The following is a 19,593-nucleotide window of genomic DNA, read 5'->3' as shown; positions in this document are numbered from 1 at the left end:
TGATGTATATAAACGGATACCACAACAATTTAATTCAAGATCGCTCGTTTGTTCGGCCCATTTCAAGCAAGCTTCACTCAGCGTTTAAACTGTTTAAAGTTTAAACTAAAGAAAGTGGCAATTAAAACTGTATTCCTGCAAGCAGTAAGTAGCGATTTTATTTACGTATTGACTGTTTAAACAATTTCTGATTAAATTGAAGATGCCATACACCAAGTACCAGTGGCTATCGATACAAAATATCGATACACGTGAATATAGCGATATTATGTTTGGCGATACTGTATCGATTCTCAAAAACGCTGTATCGATATTTATATATTTATTTATTTACATCCAAGATTCGTGGCTTTGTGTTCGGTTTAAACCACAGACTGTATAACACCCAACCGCTAGATGGCAGAAGGTTTTCCTCTCAGTAACAAAATAAACACACTCCAAAACTGACAGCGGTGGCAGGAGAACGAAAGATAATTGCGATGTGGATATGATGACCAGCTCTGCAGTTCAGTAACGTTACTTGAAATAGCACTTTATACAATAGACTGCTTTATAGAAAACAGCTTACAGTCAAATCAATGTAACGGTCAACACAACGGAAGGTCCGCCTCTTCATTCATTCGATTGGACTACAGAAAATAAGCGCGATGACGTTGCACGCTTTTCCGCTCAGAGTGGAGTTTTTTTCAACTTCATGCGCTCGGAGCGCTCCTTCAAAAATGCGAGGCGCAGCAAGCGGTTTAAACGCGAGGCGCCCAGGGCGCATAAGCAGCGGGCATAACGCTCTCTGCCAAACGAAATCCATTCAAAAAAGGCGCCTCTCCCTGCAAAAATGTGTTCTGTGTGATCGGGCTACTGTGTTAAATATAAAACAAACAGTCATTCAGTGGACTGCACTTTCTGTTGTTAAATAGCCACTGCTATACTGTGAACCTTTAAAACATTTACACATAAAGAATTCTGCAGTAACTTTACATTTCCCTCAACTTAGATTGCACATTGCATATGATTAGTGATATAAATTATACCGTATTAATTAAATAAAATACTTTGTCTCGTGTTTTAGGCCTATGGTTGTGTTCTTTATTCTTTTAAGTTATAAAAAAATATATTGCCTCTCTTACAATATCGCATTGTATTGCAATATATCGTATCGTAACCCCTGTATCGTGATACGTATGGTATCGCCAGAGTCTTGGCAATGCACAGCCCTATACAAAACTACATAGTGTGTCTAATGACAAAGGTTAGTATTATTTTATATTACAGAATACAATATACAAAATACGTTGCTTACAGATCGTTTACTCGATCCTTCTAGCAAACCTCACCTTTTCCACCATATGAGTTAAAGGCTATTCATTTTGTAAAAATAATATAGATTTAGATTTTTGAGAATTTAAGTATGATGTTTTTGCATGCTTGTATTTCAGAGTACATAACAGTAACTGCTTAGCCTACATTGTGACTAACGTCATTAAACATGCAATATCGTTGACGAAAAAAGACGAGTCATCACTGGTTTTGTCTGAGGGAAGGAAGAGCGTTCTGGCTTGCGGTTGCCAGATTTCAGTAATTTAAATAAAAATGACAAACATGTCAAATCTGGCAACCATATGCACGCGAGCTCTGCACTTTAGCAATCTCCATTTGAGATGTTCTGTTTTAAGTGTCATTCAGTCAGTCTGTGTTTTTAGGACTCACGAACTGCTTCGCTGAACAGCTGTGAGCTGCTGAAATAAGCCAATCAGAGCAGAGCTCAACATTAATATCCATGACCCTTCCAAATAAGGCAAAAACAGAGCATTACATCCAAGGGGCAATTTATAGGGTTGTAAATGGACCTGTAAAACTGTATCTAGACAATTTTTGCCCTTAAATAAGCCACATACCCTCTATGCAGATATCAGAGAACAATTTAACATAGTTTTAACTCATTCTAGGGCACCTTTAAATGATTAATCTGCATTACTGATTATTCAATTGTGGATTCATAAATTGACACAAATGTGTTCAGTAATCATGTTATGTGCACAACAAAAACCCTGATATTATATTGATGTAAAAAATAATCTGTGAGCCAACCAGGGTATATGCAGGAATCCTGAAGTTAATTTCAATACCTTTTTAAGACTTTTTAAAGACCTTCTCAAAATATTTTAAGACCTCATCGCACTTCAAGGTCTAATCTGCAACAAACCTTTAATAAACAGTTGTAGTCGAATGTAGACTTAAAATCTCTATTGTAGGCCAATTTTGTATTGTTTATATTGCATATCTGTTTCGCAACGTATGGAGGGCGATATTACCTAACTGCGCATTTCGCAAAATACATGACGTCACCCGTAGACAGCGCTTGCCCGGGATGAAAATTAACTTTTTTCAAAGTCTACCACTCAATGTTTTTACCAGCTACTTTTTTGTTTTTAACTGACAATGTGTAACTGCATGTGAAAATTAATACTACAAGCTCTACAATACTTAAGCAGTTTATTTAATCTCAAGTCTAAATGAAATACTGACATTTTCACGATGATTTGTGGTCTTTTATGGCTTCCAGTTTTATGGTTTTTAGTCCCATGAATGAAACTATTTGTTCTGGCATCTTTGAAGCGTGTTGACAACATACTGAGCAGAACATTATCAGAATGGGATGCACCAAAATCAAAATTCTTGGCCGAAACCATAAAAGAAGAAACCAAAGCCGAAAACCGAAAAATAAGATTCAAACTAAAATGTTTAACTCGACCTCACTCATATGTAAATGCCTACTGGCCTGCAGAAAGGTACAGAAATTGAATAAAGTAATCAAATGTAAAATAACTGAATATTTAACTGTTTAAATGAAAGATTAATCCTTATTAAACTTACAAAAGCTATTCAATCAAGAGCATTGTTTAATGTCAAACTAAATATAAGGACATCCCTCAGGCAGCAGTAAAGGCTACTGCGCCTTTAAGACCTGATGCAGGGATATGCTCGTCTTTCTCGACTGTGCATACTATACAGTTCACTTAAGGCATATTCAGACTATGTCTGCTAGGATACTCATCAAGATGGACATGTTGACATACTTCTTGTGTGAGTTTGTCCGTTTAAGCGCAAGACTTGAAAGAGAACTCAATATTTGCGCGCTGTGAGACGAGCACGCGCTGTCGGATGATGCACAGCGTCAGATCTTCTCTCAGCGCGCGCGAGTCTCACAGCGCGTCTTCACGCGAGTGATGATGGAGAAAACGACTGGTTATATGCGCACATACGGTAGCACTCGCATGCATTGAACAAAGTTTACAAAGAGGTGAAACAGCTCGGTAGGTGAAGCAAGTTTACCCGCCACAACTGAAAATCAGCCGCATTTGGCTGGTGGCAGTGCTAATTTTGATCCATGGCGCGCGCGCTCCGAGCCGATCTCAGACTGAGCACCCCGTTGTTTTTTAACACTTATGGGGATGAAATAAATATATTCATAAATACTTTTTGGAGTCAAATTCTTTTGACAAAGCTTGAACAAAATACTTTCAAAATGTAAGACTTTATAAAGCCGTGATAAGACTTTTTAATACTTTATAAGGGTCTTAATTTTCCCAAAATTGATTTATCACCTTTTAAGACTTTTCAAGACCCCGCGGATACCCTGCCAACAGTACATGTTAACGGACACCATGGCACGGAAGCAGCATAGAAACCGTGCCTCAACATTTGATAAGCACGTATGCATTCTAAGTTGCTCCTAATTTTTCTAAGATATGTAATAATGTGTCATTGTGTGTACTGATTAATTGATAATTAACAATCTTAACTTACATCCCTAACCTTAAGAAACTAACCTGATAGTCCACAAGTAGTTCAGGGCCTTTAAAATATCGGGAAGCCACACGGACATTGTACTCCTGGTTTGGGTGGTAAAACTCAGCCAATCCCCAATCAATCAGACGAAGCTTTAAAAGGAAAAATGCATATTAAACAAAAAATGAATAAATCTAAAATTGGACAAATCAATATACATTTAATTTTGTCATCAATTACTCACCCTCATGTTTCAAACCCATAAGAACTTTGTTCATCTTCAAAACACAAATGAAATGAAGATATCAAATGAAATCTTTGAGATCTTTTAGACAGTCCACGCAACTACCACTTTGTCGCTTCAAAAAATGTATAAAAAGATCATAAAACTTATCCATATTATTCCATATTAATTTTCTGAAGAGAATTGAACGATTTATATGATGAACAGATTGAATTTAGGCTTTTATTTTAATTGAAGATCAACCGTACTTGCTTGACAAATGAGAAACCTCACTGGTTCTTCCCTAACCAACAACTGAAGCTTGTTAACCGATCATTAACCGATACCCGACAAGATTGTTGAATTAAAATGGATAAGTGTGACACATAAAAAAGTTGTTTTGCAGGGGTTTAGTTTTACACACACAAATAGCAGCATAAACAACAAAGGAGCAAGAGGATTCATCGTCACATCACGCACCTGCAGCGCTTCTGTGAACGGAGAAAAACAGAATAAAAATACAAAAATAATAAATACACTAAATATTTAACTTAAATTAACAGATTAACAAAACTCTGCAAGGTTACATATGCAGAGTTTCAGTACAATTTTGTGACACTCCACAAAGTTAACGGAAATGAATATCAAGACGGCAGAAAATCACACCGTGTTGCTTTCATGATTTTACAAAAGCACAATATTTTGTTTTTATTTTGAGTGTACACAAATAAAAGTAAACTTTTTAAAGTTTAAATCTTACTTTTATCAGTAGGACCATAAATGACAGAGTACTTTACGTTGTTTACGCCGTTATAAGGATACACTGCGAGTGATCCCGCAGACGCCTCACGCACGCACTATATTCAATTATTCTGAATAGTTAAATTTAAACGATTTGTTGCAGAGTATGGAGAACTAAAATAGCCAATCTCTTTATTGTCTATAAAATTGGTAAATATTTTTATTTATTTATTTAGACCTACTGGTATTTTGCACTAATGTTATAATAAAATGTGAATCCTTAGTTTCTATATTTCTCTAACAAAGTCTCTTGTAGCGCATTTAACCATGTAGCAAACACTTTTAAAATATCTTTTAAAAATTACTTTAAATAATTTTTAAAATGTTTAACCGATAGTATTAAATCAATCAAAAGTCTTACTGTCATTTAACAGTTAACAAGATCGTTCACCCAAAAATTAAAATTCTGTCATTTACTTACCCTCAAGTTGTTGCAAACCTGTGTGAATTTCTTTGCTCTGCTGAACACAAAAGATATTTGGAAGAATGTTTGTAACTAAGCAGAATGTTACAAACATTCTTCCAAATATCTTCCTTTGTGTTCAGCAAAACAAAAATGTATGCAGGTTTGGAACAATTTGAAGTTTAGTAAATGACATTTTATTTTAGTCGAACTATCCTTTTGCTTATGAGCTTCCTTAATTAATATGGATAAACTTTATGATCCCTTTAAGAACTTTTTGATGCATCAAAGTGGTAGTTGCATAGACTGTCAATGGAGGGACAGAAATCTCCCAGATTTAATTTAAAATATCTTCATTTGTGTCTTACGTGTTTGGAACAACATGAGGGCGAGTAAATTATTTTTATTTTTGAATGAATTAACCCTTTAAAAAGGTTGCCCTCAGTATGACTTAAAAAAAATATATATATATATACTTTTTATGCAAGGACATTTAATTGATCAAAAATGACAGTAAAGACTTATATTGTTATAAAAAAACTTATTTAAAAATTGTATACTGATCTTTTAAATTTTACATTCAAAAAACTAAAGTGAAAACACCACAGATTCCACAAATAATTACAAATAATAATAAATGTTTCTTGAGCACCAAATCAGCATATATTAGAATCATTTTAAAGATCATCTGACACTGAAGACTGGAGTAATGGCTGCTGAAAATTCAGCTTAACCATCAAAGAAATAAAATACATTTTTAAATAAATTAAAGTATACACCAGTTCTTTTAAACCAGTTCAGACCCCAAACTTTTGAATGGTGGTGTAAATATAGTTATTTAAATAATGCTTAAAATGTTGAATATATTCTTAACATGGGTGATACCTTTCTGTGCTCATGGTCAATCATGACATTGTGTGGTTTTACATCTCTGTGCATTATTCCCATACTGTGGCAGTAGTCAAGAGCCTGGGGATAAAATGTGAAGACAAGCATTAGATCCAACATCATTGCAGAACAGTTGATCTCCGTGTAAAGTTTCCACAACAACAGAACTTTCTTACTTATACTAAGAGCATAACTTAAACTGTTTTGCCATTACAAATAAGCTAGAGAGGGCCATATTGGCGAGAGAGAGAGAGAGAGAGAGAGAGAGAGAGAGAGAGAGAGAGAGAGAGAGAGAGAGAGAGAGAGAGAGAGAGAGAGAGAGAGAGAGAGAGAGAGAGAGAGAGAGAGTGAGAGAGAGAGAGAGACATCGAGAGAGATCGAGAGAGATCGAGAGAGAAAGAAACGACAGCCCTAATGAGTGATGACGGAGGACAGAACTAAACATTCAAACATAGCCTGGTTAAACTTTACACTAGATTGTGATAATGTGATTTTATTTTAGATTTTGGCTTCTTTGGCAAAGATTTTGGCAAAGAATATAATTTTAATATTTATGTCTAGCGCAACTTAATTCCCTTTGCAGCGGTAGCCTACGCTGTCATTTCTCCCTATAACAACATAATGACAGAATCAGCACGATCGGTGATTGTTTTAAAATACAGTCTAGCTACTGCTGGTAAATTGTGGGATGTGTTTAATAATAAAAAGAGCGATTAAAAGCACAAAAATGAGCGCAAGAGATTGTTCCCAAGTCGGCACGCGCTCCGAAAAAGCCCGCAACGAGACGAGCAAATTACACTTTCGGTTTCACACTCGCGTCTAAACGATCAAATGTACACAAATATCTGTCAAAAGGACCGGCTTGGAGAGTCTCTTAGACACAACACAGTTAGTGTCTAAAATGGACATTGTTATTATGGATAGTTGGGAGAAAATGTAGTACATCTGCCTATTATCAGTCGCCTATAGATCTGCACATCTGTCTTAAAGAGGCAGCAGTGTAAATAAACATGCTGATGAATTACAGCTCTTGAATTAATCACTTCAGCTTTAATAAGCATTAATTTATCCTATCTATGACAAACTATGCAGTGTTATTTTACATTTGATTACTAGAATTCTTCCTGAAATTAAAGCACTGTGTAGGCCTATATAATGTGTATCTTTGTTAATTGTGTGTCTGTATATATATATATATATATATATATATATATATATATATATATATATATATAGTAAATCTCAAAAAGTACCGATAAGAATACCGTTCAAGTACCAGACCGATAAGCAGTATCATTAAGAGTAGTAATACCGTTAAAACCTTAATGATACCCATCCCTAATGGTCACCATTGTTGATGGAAGGCTTGTTCAAGATGCATGGCCGTATGACATCAAAGTCACAGCGGGAGCAAACGACCCCTTATGCTTTTTAATCGCTTATGCTGTATTTTGATATCATACGCAGATCGGTCCGTGCAGCGCCGATGCATCTACAACATGCCTGATATGTGTGTGTTTCCTGCTGCCGTTAGCGTTGCTGAGAAAGTTAAGACGTATACAGTGACGTAAGACTAAGCTCTGTTGTGGCTCTAAGCATGTGAAAAAGCAAATGGTTCTTACAAGCCTCCTCAGTCGAACCAACTACAAACTGGCACTAGCACTGGCTCTGAACTAGCACCCGGTTAATTCTGGTGGAAAAGGAGTATGTGCGCTTTTCTACAGCATTAATGAGTAAGATCATCTCACCTTAAGAATTTCATACATGTAGAAGCGAATGTCATAATCTGATAATGTTTGATACAGTTGCTGTAAAGAAAGAGAAACAGTTTACTACAATCTCAAATTAAATGCAAATAAATTATTTAAGGAGGGCTGACAAAAAACAACAACATCTCTTACCTTGAAGTCTGTGTTGTTAACATGCTCAAAAACCAGCGCTGGTGTTCGGGACTGAGGATGGAAAAACCAGAATGTGTTTTAAACCCGGGGGCATATAAACATCTTTGGATATTTACTTTGAAAATAAATAATATATTAACTTAAATGCATGCAAGACATTATAAAAAGAATCAGTTAAAATCAGTTAATCAGTTAGACTGACAGTCTTAGGAAGACAATGATGGTTAAACTCTCAAATATTAAAAAAGAAAACTCACCACAGGATCCTTTACAATGTCTAAAAGGGTTATGATGTTGGGGCCTCCTCTCAAGTTCTCCAGAATTTTTATTTCTCGTTTAATTTTCTTCTTTTTCACTGGCTAAACATACAAGGGGGAAAAACATTTTAATCAAACTGACTTATCTCCTGTAAAATCTTCTATGTGAAGACAAACATCAGATGATACCTTGAGTATTTTGACGACTACTTTCTCATTGTTAGTGATGTTTATGGCTTCAAACACTTCACTGTATTTTCCCCGGCCAAGCTTTCGCACTAACTGATAGTCATCCTGATTTCTGCAGAATACAAACATACAACAGAGCACATGCAATGTGAGTTTAACACTTACACACTGAAAGAGTCAAACATACAATGCATGCTACACAATAAGACATTTGATCCAAGGATCAGGCAAAGCACAAATAATTATATATAACTAGGATATTTATAGTGCATTTAATTTAAGTACTAAAAAATTAAAGAGAACACACCCCCAGTCCACCACATGAGATTCATAGTCCCAGTACTCTCTGGGTCGCTGTGTGTTTACATCAGGGTAAACTCGAGAGCGACTTGGGACAGGGCCAGACATATTCTACACACGGGATTCCCTGAAACACCTGGAAAGACAAAAGAATAAAATACTGAGAATTTACAGGAGGATCAGGAAGATGTTAATCATATCAAACCACTTTGAATAGCCCAGAAGAGAGACCAGGGGTTTTCAAAGTGGGATCTATTGCTGCAAGACAAATGTTTAGAGAAAGTTCTGAAGTTTAAAATAACTAAAACAGATAAATGAATAAAAAGTAAAATAAATAAATGCACAGTACAGTACTATAATTAGTAGATAAATATAATTATTACACGGCTCTGAGAAATACTTGATTCTGATTGGTCAATCACTCATTCCAGCGGTACGCTATTTCCAGATAACACCCGCTCATACGGGTACTACGAGTTATCTTGACCGGTACTACTTCTATGCTTAACGCTGGCGCCATCTTGTGGCTTAAGCAGCCGTGGGTTACAATGGAAGACTTCAAGGCAGGTTTCCTTTATAACGTTTTTAACTTAGATCTTTTTCTTACACAAACGCATCGATTCAAATCAGAAGGCTCTATTAACCCATCGGAGTCGTGTGGAGCACGTTATTTGATGGACAGCTGCATTTTTAATGGACTTCGAACACAACTACTACTGCTGGGATTAACGTTAGCCTGGACTTTTTAAATATAACTCCGATTGTATTTGTCTGATAGAAGAATGTCATATACACCTACGATAACTTGAGGGTGAGTAAATCATAGGCTTGGTTTCATTTTTGGGCGAACTAACCCTTTCAGCATTCATTTTCAACATTTAGCAAGGGCATATGGCAAATCTTCAGCAATAGACAAAGGCTTAAAGCAGGTTAAAACTGTTTTCCTTCGCGGAAGCTTTGTGTAAGAGCTAATAAAATATTTAATCTCGAGACAATATTTTGTGTCTAATAATTATTTATTTGAGACTAGTAGCCGTGTAATAAGCGGGATAATGTACAACCAGCCGGTTTTTAATCGCAGAATAAACCCCTTCAGAGTGATGCAAGACCCTGATCACTCTATCGGGGTTTATTCTGCGATAACAACCGGCTGGGTGCACATTATCCCTTACTTATTAGGGATGTCCCGATCAGGTTTTTTTGCCCTCGAGTCCGAGTCATTTGATTTTGAGTATCTGCCGATACAGAGTCCCGATCCAAAACTTCTATAATACATAAAAAAAGAATAAAGAAGAGCTAAAAAAAACTATCCAGGATGTTCTTTTTATTTATTTATTTTTATTCACCTTATTTTAACATTCAACAACTCTGTTAACAAAGAGCACTTATGTGAGGTAGCTTGAACAATCAAGTAATATAAATTCTTCACTTTTGGATTTTAGTGCAACAGTAAATATAAAAAAAGTTGCGCAGTAGAGAGCAGGAAGTACAACGGCGATATCAAAAGCCAGCCCATACTCTCACAGACATGCCAACATGTACGCATTTTCTTTACTCAGCACGCATTTTTCGCCGCTCTCTATGTACGCATTTTGTTGAATCTCGCATTTCGGCGGTTTCAAGGCAATGACGTTGATTCTGCTGCTGAGCCACACTGTGTAAAGCTTTCGGCCAATCAGAGCGCTTTATTTTAACCCTCCACCTGCCAATCCTAGTCAAATGATATGTGCCCGCACCACGCGTGTCTTCAGTGCCTCAAGCCAGGCCTGCCAGATAACTGCAGGCTTGCATGCCACAGTTGAACCGCCTCAGAGATGCGCGGTTGGCGGTTACAGCCGCGGATTAGGGCTGCACGATTTGGGGAAAATATATAATTTGAGATTATTCTGGGAAAAATTGCGATTGCGATTTAAAATGTGATTGTTATTATTTTTTACAAATGAAAAGTGTGTGTATATAACATTTTGTGTTTTTATATTAATGTGACTCATAATAATTATTATGATTATTATCACTGCTAAAAATATTTTTACCATTTTCATAATTACAAATAAAAAAAAAGAGTACATCAGAATAAATACAACAATATAATACTAATTATTATTATTATTTTTGTAATATTTTACAAAAAACTTATTTTACAAAAAAAAAAAAAAAACTGCTGGGTTACCTATTAATATGCAGACAGCCTATGACTAAAAAAACATTAGAAAGGTCTAAGGCTAAGGAGTTATTGTAAAAAAATATATATATATATATGTGCGTGTGTGTGTGTGGTTTATAATTTGATATCAATTTCTTAAAGTCTGTCTTTAATATGAAATATGAACCTCTTGTGCATCCACTGTACTGGAAAAAAAAACTCCTGTACATTGAAGAAAAACATGGATTGTCCAATAAATGTATAATTTTTTAAGTTTATTAAGTTTCTTATTTTTGATTCTAATTCATACTGAAAGCCAGAGGGCGCCCTCGAGCGGAAACTGCCACATTTGCCTCAGAGAAGTAATTGACGTTAATTTGCAGGAAATCCATGATGTGAAGCTAACGCTGTAAACAGAAGATAGAGACGCTTTGATTAAACATGACGACAATAAACACGACTGCAGCAAAATTTGGTGTATTTGAGTTCTTCAAGTCGTCAAGGGTATTTTCATAATAATAAAGTGTATATTATAATGCAGTGCATATTGAGATAGAATACTATAAAAGAAAGTATCGTCTGCCTCACTCTGATGAGAAGCCACATCAGCTCACACACACTTGACTGACGATATGAAGTGAGGTAAAACGTGTTATTAAACGTTGTCTTTTGTTGAACAGGTTTATGAACGCTTCACCAGTTTGTGAAGATGTTTGACTCGTGTTATAAGCGACTTTTACAAAGCCTCGCGTCCATTACAAAACATGGAGGTGCGTTTGTACCTGGACCGGTCACCTGGGGGCGATTGAGGGAGGTGCGAAAGCTTCAGTTTCTGAGAGGGATGTTGCAGGCTTGATTTAAACCAATAGCGTTAGAGGTCGACCGATAGTGGATTTTACCGATAGCTAGGTTGGACCACGCTTGCCGATAACCGATTAATCGACCGATAGTTATTAAAAAGCTACTAGATTAAAATAAAAATAATAAAAGTAATAATAATAATTAAAAATATATTTCTAACAGAAAAAAATCTACAGAAAATAACTAAAACATTAAAACATTACAAATAAATGTTTTAGCTATAACCTAGAAACATGTAAGTGAATGTCAGGTAACAGACTGCAAGTCCCATTTGTCAACAAGGATTTATTAAGCTTATTTAGCTAGCTTATATGAATGATATGCAATATACATTTTACACTGTCTAATAGTTGAGTGATACAATTGTATCTTAATCATTCATGTTAGTTCATAGTGCATAAAAAATGTTAACAAATAAAACTAACAATGAATAATACTTCTACAGCATTTATTAACCTTACTTAATGTTACAAATGGAATATTGGATATAATGTATTATAATGTATTACTGTATTATATTAAGTGTTATTTCATATGAATCCATCCTTTTTTAGAACACTTGACGGTTTTCTTATCAAAATAACAAAATATGTATTGAAATCAAATGAGTTTCTGATGTGTTTATATTTCTGTCGGATGCATGACCATACAGTTTGGTTTCTTACATCACCTAGTAAGTTGCTACATCGCTTTAACTGCATGAGGTAAATGTTACTGCTAATGTTAGTGTCCTCTCAGCCTCGACGACAAAGTAAAGTACATACATACTGCTGTTTTTAAGCTAATAAAGCATCTAGACACCAAAAAAAGTACTTTATAATGATTTGGCAACATGTACTGAAGTGTTCTGTATTCATACCATTGCCCTTTCGGTGTTTTAAACGCGAGTCAGTGTCAACGTGCTCTGTGCAGCGTGTGCTGTGAAGCGCGCAGCCTCACGTGTCCTCACTGTTAAAGGGGGGGTGAAACACTCAGTTTCAGTCAATCTCATGTCAATCTTGAGTACCTATAGAGTAGTATTGCATCCTTCATATCTCCGAAAAGTCTTTAGTTTTATCATATTTATAAAAGAAATATAGGCTGTACCGAGTCTTTCCGGAAAAAAACGAGCGCCTGGAGGCGTATCGTGTGGGCGGAGCTAAAGAATGACAAGCACGCAAAGCGGTGACGTCCTCAAGCGTGGAGAAACCCATGGCTCTCTCAGCTAATACAGATAATGATCCACAATCAAATCTGAGGGAAATAAATTGAACAGGAGAAACAGCAACATCAGGACGTCCGTCTCTGTGGTATGTAAGTTACTGTATTTAATGGCCTCTCCACATTTCTGTGTGTTTACTCGCAGTGTATGAGGACATGATTCGGTTTATGGACTATTGTATGCGACTAGACCTTAGAAGTAGCAAGCATACTGTAACGTTATACAGAGAACAACAATGGAGTAACCGTTAGCGCATTTGAATGACGAAGCACGCGATCGTGTCGTTTACTGATGTTTACTCATGCGTCCGTAGCCAAAAGCAGAGACATTTGAAGCAGTTTAAGTTAACTCACCGGCTGCTTCCAAAGACGGACCGAAACTTTATCGCTGGGACTGCTCCGTCAAAAACACACTTCTTTGGTATGATTTGGTAAAGTCCTGTGACAGCAGTAGCGTGTAAATCCATTTTGAGACGCAACTGAAACGATGTTGTGAAGCTTCCCGTCATTTCTGCGTTCAAATCGGTTCAAATGCAGCGCTGCCTTCCCGGAATGCTGTGCTGAAGCGTTGAAGTCGCTCGACGTCACCCATAGGAATAAAGAGAAGCGCGGCGCCACATAAGTGTTCACGGACAACTGGATCTGCATCTGAGGGACTGTTTACGGCGTGCTCTAGTCACGCGCGCGCACACCCTACCGGGAGAAGAGCCCGTACTGCCCATACAAGGACCTTCCGCTCTTATTAACGTCAAGTAGACCCATACTCGAAAAAAACTCGCCGAAACTTGTGAGAAACCGGAAGGAGTATTTTTGACACAGAAATACTCATCAAACGTCCAACATTAGTTTTTGAAACTTTGTCTGTGTTTAGGATGGGATTCCAAGTCTTTAACAGTGTAAAAAGCTCAGTATGCATGAAACAGCATTTCACCCCCCCTTTAATGTAAACAGTGATAGTTTTTTATTTGGCCTCTAGAGGCCGCTCTCGCGCTATATAATGCCAGCAGACCCTTCTCAGAGCTCTCGTAGGCTACTGTGTAATGACAGCACCCTTCTCAGCCGCTCCCGCAATGGACGCAAACAGGAAAAACTATTGGTATTGATTTGACGACAACCAATTGTTCCACCAATCAGCTATCGGTGCCGATTAATCGGCAAATCTGATGAATCGGTAGACCTCGAAATAGCGTACAGCAAAAAGTGACGTCATGCCGCACGCGTTGCTGTTTCTGTGTGAAATAAAAAGGGTCTAACTCTGTCACCGCATAACTATTGATGTGTTAAAAAAAATAATGAGAATATATGTCCTGATCGGGAGGTAATGTCCGATTCCGATCGAGTCTGAAATCACGTGATCGGGTCCGATTTCCAATCACGTGATCGGAACATCCCTAATAATTATGTAATAACTTAATAGATATTAAATATTTCCCAAGTAATATTTTGACATTGACAGAAAGTGTTTCTCTTCCACAGTACAAACTGGGGCTGTGTCCGAAACCGTAGTGGACATTATTAAGTGCATCATTCTATCCCACAATGCACCACAAGTGACTACAAGGAGTGTACAACTGATACGCTCAAAGGCTCGAGAATACCCCTAATGTACTGTGAGTTGCACGCTGAATGAATTCCCACGTCTTGCCATGAGATGACACCTGCAGCTGAATCAATCATATTGACCATTTAACAGTAAACCGATAGTAAGAATTTTGACCAAATTAACACTCAGTAAAAGGTGCACTAGAATAAAAAATGTAATTAACCTTGCCATAGTGAAATAATAAGAGTTCAGTACATAGACAACACAACTGTGAGTCTCAAACACCATTGCCTCCTACTTCTTATGTAAATCCTGTGCATGAAAAACACCACGGAAGCTAAATAATCTAAAAAAATAAAAGAACATGCAGTTGTCTTATACCTTACATCTCCACAAAATGAATATAAATCAGATCTTCAATTCCCGACGTATATGCTCATTTAGCATATATGCTTATTTTAACGGAGTTCACAGCAATGAAAGCAAAAGATTCAAGATTCATTTTATTCAGCAGCTCATTTTAAATTCAAAGACTGGTAAGATCATTTATTCATTTTTATTGAAGATGATTGTGTTTTTGAGCATCTAAGACTTATTTTAAAGGTCCCATTCTTCGCGTGTTTTCAAAGCTTTGATTATGTTTACAGTGTGCAATATAACATGAGTTCATGTTATGAAGTGGTTCTAACTGTGAGCAACTCCGAAAGTTTATCAAAACGGTTTCCCAGCATCAAAATGTATTCCCAGCATCTGGCTGTTGCGTTTTTGGTTGCACTAATCGCTATTCCACCAATTGGCTTATGTTTTATAGAATTCTGACAGGATCACGGCCGTTTCAGAAGAACCGGCGGTACGCAGGCGATTAAATGCATTGATTGGAACGAGGACATAAAAATGCTCGCATAAAAAAAATAATTTGTAAAACATTTACTGCACTTGAAACTTAATTATTTATAATAAACCTCCCAACATTGGCTGCCACTGGTGTGTATAATGTACCCCACCCCCAGATTATCATATCAATAATCACAGTATTTATCAATTTCAATTGTAATGATTTTATTAATAGTTTAATTGCAAAAAATAACCATCTGAGAAATGTATGCAAGCAACATAGTTGCTATTAAAGTACTATAGCATTACAAAATTAAACTTTAAACAGAAGTGTCGACACGAATCAATAACATAAAATGTAAGGAAAATGATAAATGTATGTCTGTGTGAAGAATAAGAATAAATGTAGAAAATTGTATTGGACATTCTGTACATGCCCACAGACAACGTATTCATAAGCATACAGTGATTTATATGCTGGTCTCGGGTGTACACGCTCGGTTTCTCAACTAAATACGTATATATCCGACCACTAAGTTATATCTGGCCATCTGCTATCGTCTTCTATCCACTCCACTATAGTACACGGATCTGTTAGCCGAATACCATTTGATAAAGTCAACTTTTTAAAATAACTTTCTCGGTTTGTGTTGCTTAATTCGCTCACGTAGCTTGACATGTTGCTGATTCTCGCCACAGTTTGTTGCCAAAATGCGCGCGCATACGTTGCTACGTCATCATTGTATACAAACAGTAAAAGGGTCTATTGTGATTGGACAGCAGCTTAGCGCCCTTTGCCCGGAAAGGTCCCGCCTCTTACCATTACGCTTTTCTCCACGTGGGAGAGCAACAAGACCACGACCCCTTTTTTGCGTGCCCTTGTGGGCGGAGGGTTAGTCAACAAACGGTTCTAGTGACCTCATTACATCCCTGCACTTCCTGCTTGTAGTCCAAACCGGCCGTTCGCTGTAGGCTTTGAAAGGGAACTTATGTTAAATAAAATATCTAGCTTGGCATTGAACTTTGAGCTTTATCATTTTACAGGTATTATTTATGCTCAAACAGCAACATTTCACACTAACTAAAGTTTGAAAGATGGAATCGCGAAGAACAGGACCTTTTAGTTTAATTTATGGTCATTTGCGTTGGCTTGCTTTACTCATTCGCGGCGATGCGTGTTGCATATCTATCTGGCTACAACATATAGCCCATAACACGCTCTCAAACACATTTATTTTTTAACCATCAGCCAGGAGTAACATTTACACACGTGGTTTAAACAACCAGATACATTTACACTTGTCCGGTTTTGTATGAAATGCTTTCAGACAACCTTCTGAATTGTTTTTGAGTAATGGGAATTAAATACGTCTCGAAATAATCTCGGAAGGCATTTAGGCCTACTCCTGATCATTTCATAATCAGATAGATACCTGGTCAGAGAAAATTAATGAAGGAACCAGTTGTAAATCGGCCATTAATCTAGCAGCTGAAGAAATATGGGCTGCTGCTGGCGTGGACTCCGTGCGAGCCATGTCTTTACAGTCGCGCATGCTATTATGGTCTCATGTTTCCGCCAGCGCAGCACATCTCATTGTTTCTTTTAATTAAAAAAATAAAAACGAAGAGGAAGTCTAAAAAAGGCAGAAGGCCCGGCCCGCGTTTTAGGTATTAAGTGAAAAGTGGCCCGAAGCCCAGCCCTAGGGGCGTAAAAAAGTCAGGTCTCATCAAGCTCAGGCATAAATGCAGGGCTCTAGTATGAATCTAGGTTCTGTTGTTGAGCTGTTCTGTATGTTGTGCTGTTTGCACAGTAAAAAACATATTAAAAAAAAATAGTTTTAACAGGTCAGACACTTGTCAATTGTATTTTTATGTACTGCCAATTCAATATTATTATCTTATTAATAATTAACCAACTGAGCCTCCCTATTTAGAACACAGGATGGGTCTTTATAGACCCACCTCTTTTAAGCACTGCACTAGTTGTGTTCTGTTTCCAGTTTGTACTACTACAAAATTAAGGTAATATCTTACAGACTTATTAATGAACTGCACACTTTAAAATCTTCCCAGTCTACTAACATTTGTTATGACATTCACTTCAAACATTATAATGCGCATGACAACTTCCGTTCACTCTACAAGTAAATCCACTTCACCAGCTAATTACTTTTTCCACAGTGATGCAATAGAAATATACAGAGCTACTGCAAAAATGTAAGTTCAAAAGCAAAATGGTAAAGTTGGCTGCGCACTTGTTTCTCTGGCACATGAGGTCTACAAGAAACTAAACCGGTGCCTTTAAAATTATAGGACGGGGCCATCGCATTAGGGTGATCATATTTGGAGGTCCATGGCATCTAAAAGTTTGAAAACCCCTGATCAAAAATTTATTTCATAGTTTTATTAAGCAGGTTATTACCTTGGAGGGTTCCTCCAAGCAGCAAATGACAGGTGAAGCTGATGAAGGTAGATGTGATGACTTTGTGGAGCATAGGCTAAAAATACATTAAATAAGGCTGCTTATAATAAAGTCAATGAAAAGTAAGCCACTACATAAAAGCACTGCAAGACAAACAACCCACCTGATTGTAATTCGAATGAAAGAGGACATCCAGGAGCTCATTCAGGAGACACAGCAACCCTATAAGTCATTCCTCATGGCCCTCCAGATGCTGGAAAACACAAGGATGTTGTAAACTTTACATACACCGCTGTGCAACATCAGCCTGGGTATCAAAGTACTGATTCATGGACCAACGTCCACTAATAACAAACCAGATTACTGTACTGCCATAAAATCATTAGACTAAAACTGCGTTTGTCACAAGCAGTGTTATCTTTTCAAATAAATTACTAATCATTAGAACTTCACGAAGCTTAATTAAAGCAGGGATTTGAGAACAAATACACAGAACAGATAAAAGCCGAACTATTTAAGTCAAGCACTATAGCTTATATAATATAACTTAGATGAGTAACGTTATTAGAACAATTTTCCCTTAAATCAATATCTTGTTTTGAGGATCCACAGGCCTGATGAGACAGCCAAAAATCGGTTACTGGACAGCTTTTCTGTGCTTAACTTACTACGTTTAATCCACATTATTAAATAATTACAAAACAGGTCATATAAACAATAATTACAGGATTTCTCAGAATCGTATTATCTGCTTCCCAGACAGCTGTTAGTTAGCCAGCTAACGGCTAACTAGCATAGCGTTTGCCACGCCTAAGCCATTTCTAAATCATTTTACGAAACATTTAACTCATTCGCACTCCATATCGTTCATTTCAATTTAAGGCAATTTATAAAGGCTTAAATCACTCAATACATGACCCCATAAATAAATATCACAGTGTTCTATCGCACAAATGCTGCTAGCTGAGCGTGGCGCAACACGCCACATCAAAGCTAACGCCATTCGCACAAAAGATTAAACGAGCGCATTCAAGAAAATACATACCAATTCATGAGAATTATAAAACATACACGACGCTAATATTTGTGTTTAATCGGACTTGTAATTAAACCGCCCAGTTTATGTGGGTTTTATAAAGAATACGACGGGTTTTAGTGGTTAGCGAGTAGCACTCGCATTAGCTAACTGTGTCGCCTGCAAATAACATTATATATATTTACACACGCGTGTATTAGTAATGTTGTGCATTACGCGTATATCCTTTTTAAATATATGCGGAAAAAGTCAGTTAATAAAGGAATAAAAATATCAGTAACGTTAGGTCGTAAAAGCACACTGCATTACCTCTCGGCGTCTCCTGATAGACAATATGGCGGGTACTGCGCTGGAGAAAGGTTGCGTCTCAATACCTACCAAGCTGCTCGAGAAGAACGCACTGAATGCGCATGTGATGTCTCAAGATGCTGTCTACATAGGCAGCTCAGTGGGTTTTGAATTACGGCTAAAAAAAATAGAACGCGCAGACACAGAAAGACCGGTTTCATTCTGTATGAACATGTAGCCTAATAATACATAAGGCCATATATTTTTTAACCATACCAAAAGCTTCAGTGATTCTTAAATACACAGTGTATTTGATTTTTGCGAGCTATATGTTGGTATTTTCCAGAATGTATTTTTGCGTTTCCCACGTTTTTTCCCCCCAAAGTCAGCAAAACTGTCAATGCTGAACTATATTTGCCAATTATCTAGTTTATGTCTGTATGGAATTATAAGCTTAATTAAATCCATTTATTTTCTAAAAATTGAATTAAATTTGATATTCATAAAATTTGTTTAAA

The 19,593-nt window shown here is 36.8% G+C and overlaps 1 protein-coding gene across 3 annotated transcripts in view; it reads right to left on the bottom strand.

Annotated features, from left to right (window-relative positions):
- Positions 1 to 19,234, bottom strand: part of csnk2a1 (casein kinase 2, alpha 1 polypeptide) — a 29,246-nt gene extending 10,012 nt beyond the window's left edge. Inside the window, exons 1-10 of one of the 3 annotated variants that reach the window (XM_067448462.1) lie at positions 19,097 to 19,234; positions 17,915 to 18,004; positions 17,752 to 17,827; positions 8,756 to 8,884; positions 8,449 to 8,560; positions 8,260 to 8,361; positions 8,003 to 8,053; positions 7,850 to 7,909; positions 6,099 to 6,182; positions 3,828 to 3,938 (exon numbers count right to left, since the gene is read on the bottom strand). In XM_067448462.1, the coding sequence (XP_067304563.1) occupies positions 3,828 to 3,938; positions 6,099 to 6,182; positions 7,850 to 7,909; positions 8,003 to 8,053; positions 8,260 to 8,361; positions 8,449 to 8,560; positions 8,756 to 8,856 (621 nt within the window). In that variant the 5' untranslated portion in view covers positions 8,857 to 8,884; positions 17,752 to 17,827; positions 17,915 to 18,004; positions 19,097 to 19,234. Of the gene's footprint in view, positions 1 to 3,827; positions 3,939 to 6,098; positions 6,183 to 7,849; positions 7,910 to 8,002; positions 8,054 to 8,259; positions 8,362 to 8,448; positions 8,561 to 8,755; positions 8,885 to 17,751; positions 17,828 to 17,914; positions 18,005 to 19,003; positions 19,025 to 19,096 lie in introns of those variants that run through there. The other 2 variants (XM_067448463.1, XM_067448464.1) reach the window with 2 other exon arrangements.
- Positions 19,235 to 19,593: the final 359 nt, after the last annotated feature.

This window comes from Pseudorasbora parva, chromosome 7 (assembly GCF_024679245.1).
Source record: "Pseudorasbora parva isolate DD20220531a chromosome 7, ASM2467924v1, whole genome shotgun sequence".
Lineage (NCBI taxonomy): Eukaryota > Metazoa > Chordata > Actinopteri > Cypriniformes > Gobionidae > Pseudorasbora > Pseudorasbora parva.
This window is presented reverse-complemented; position numbering and strand designations above follow the sequence as displayed.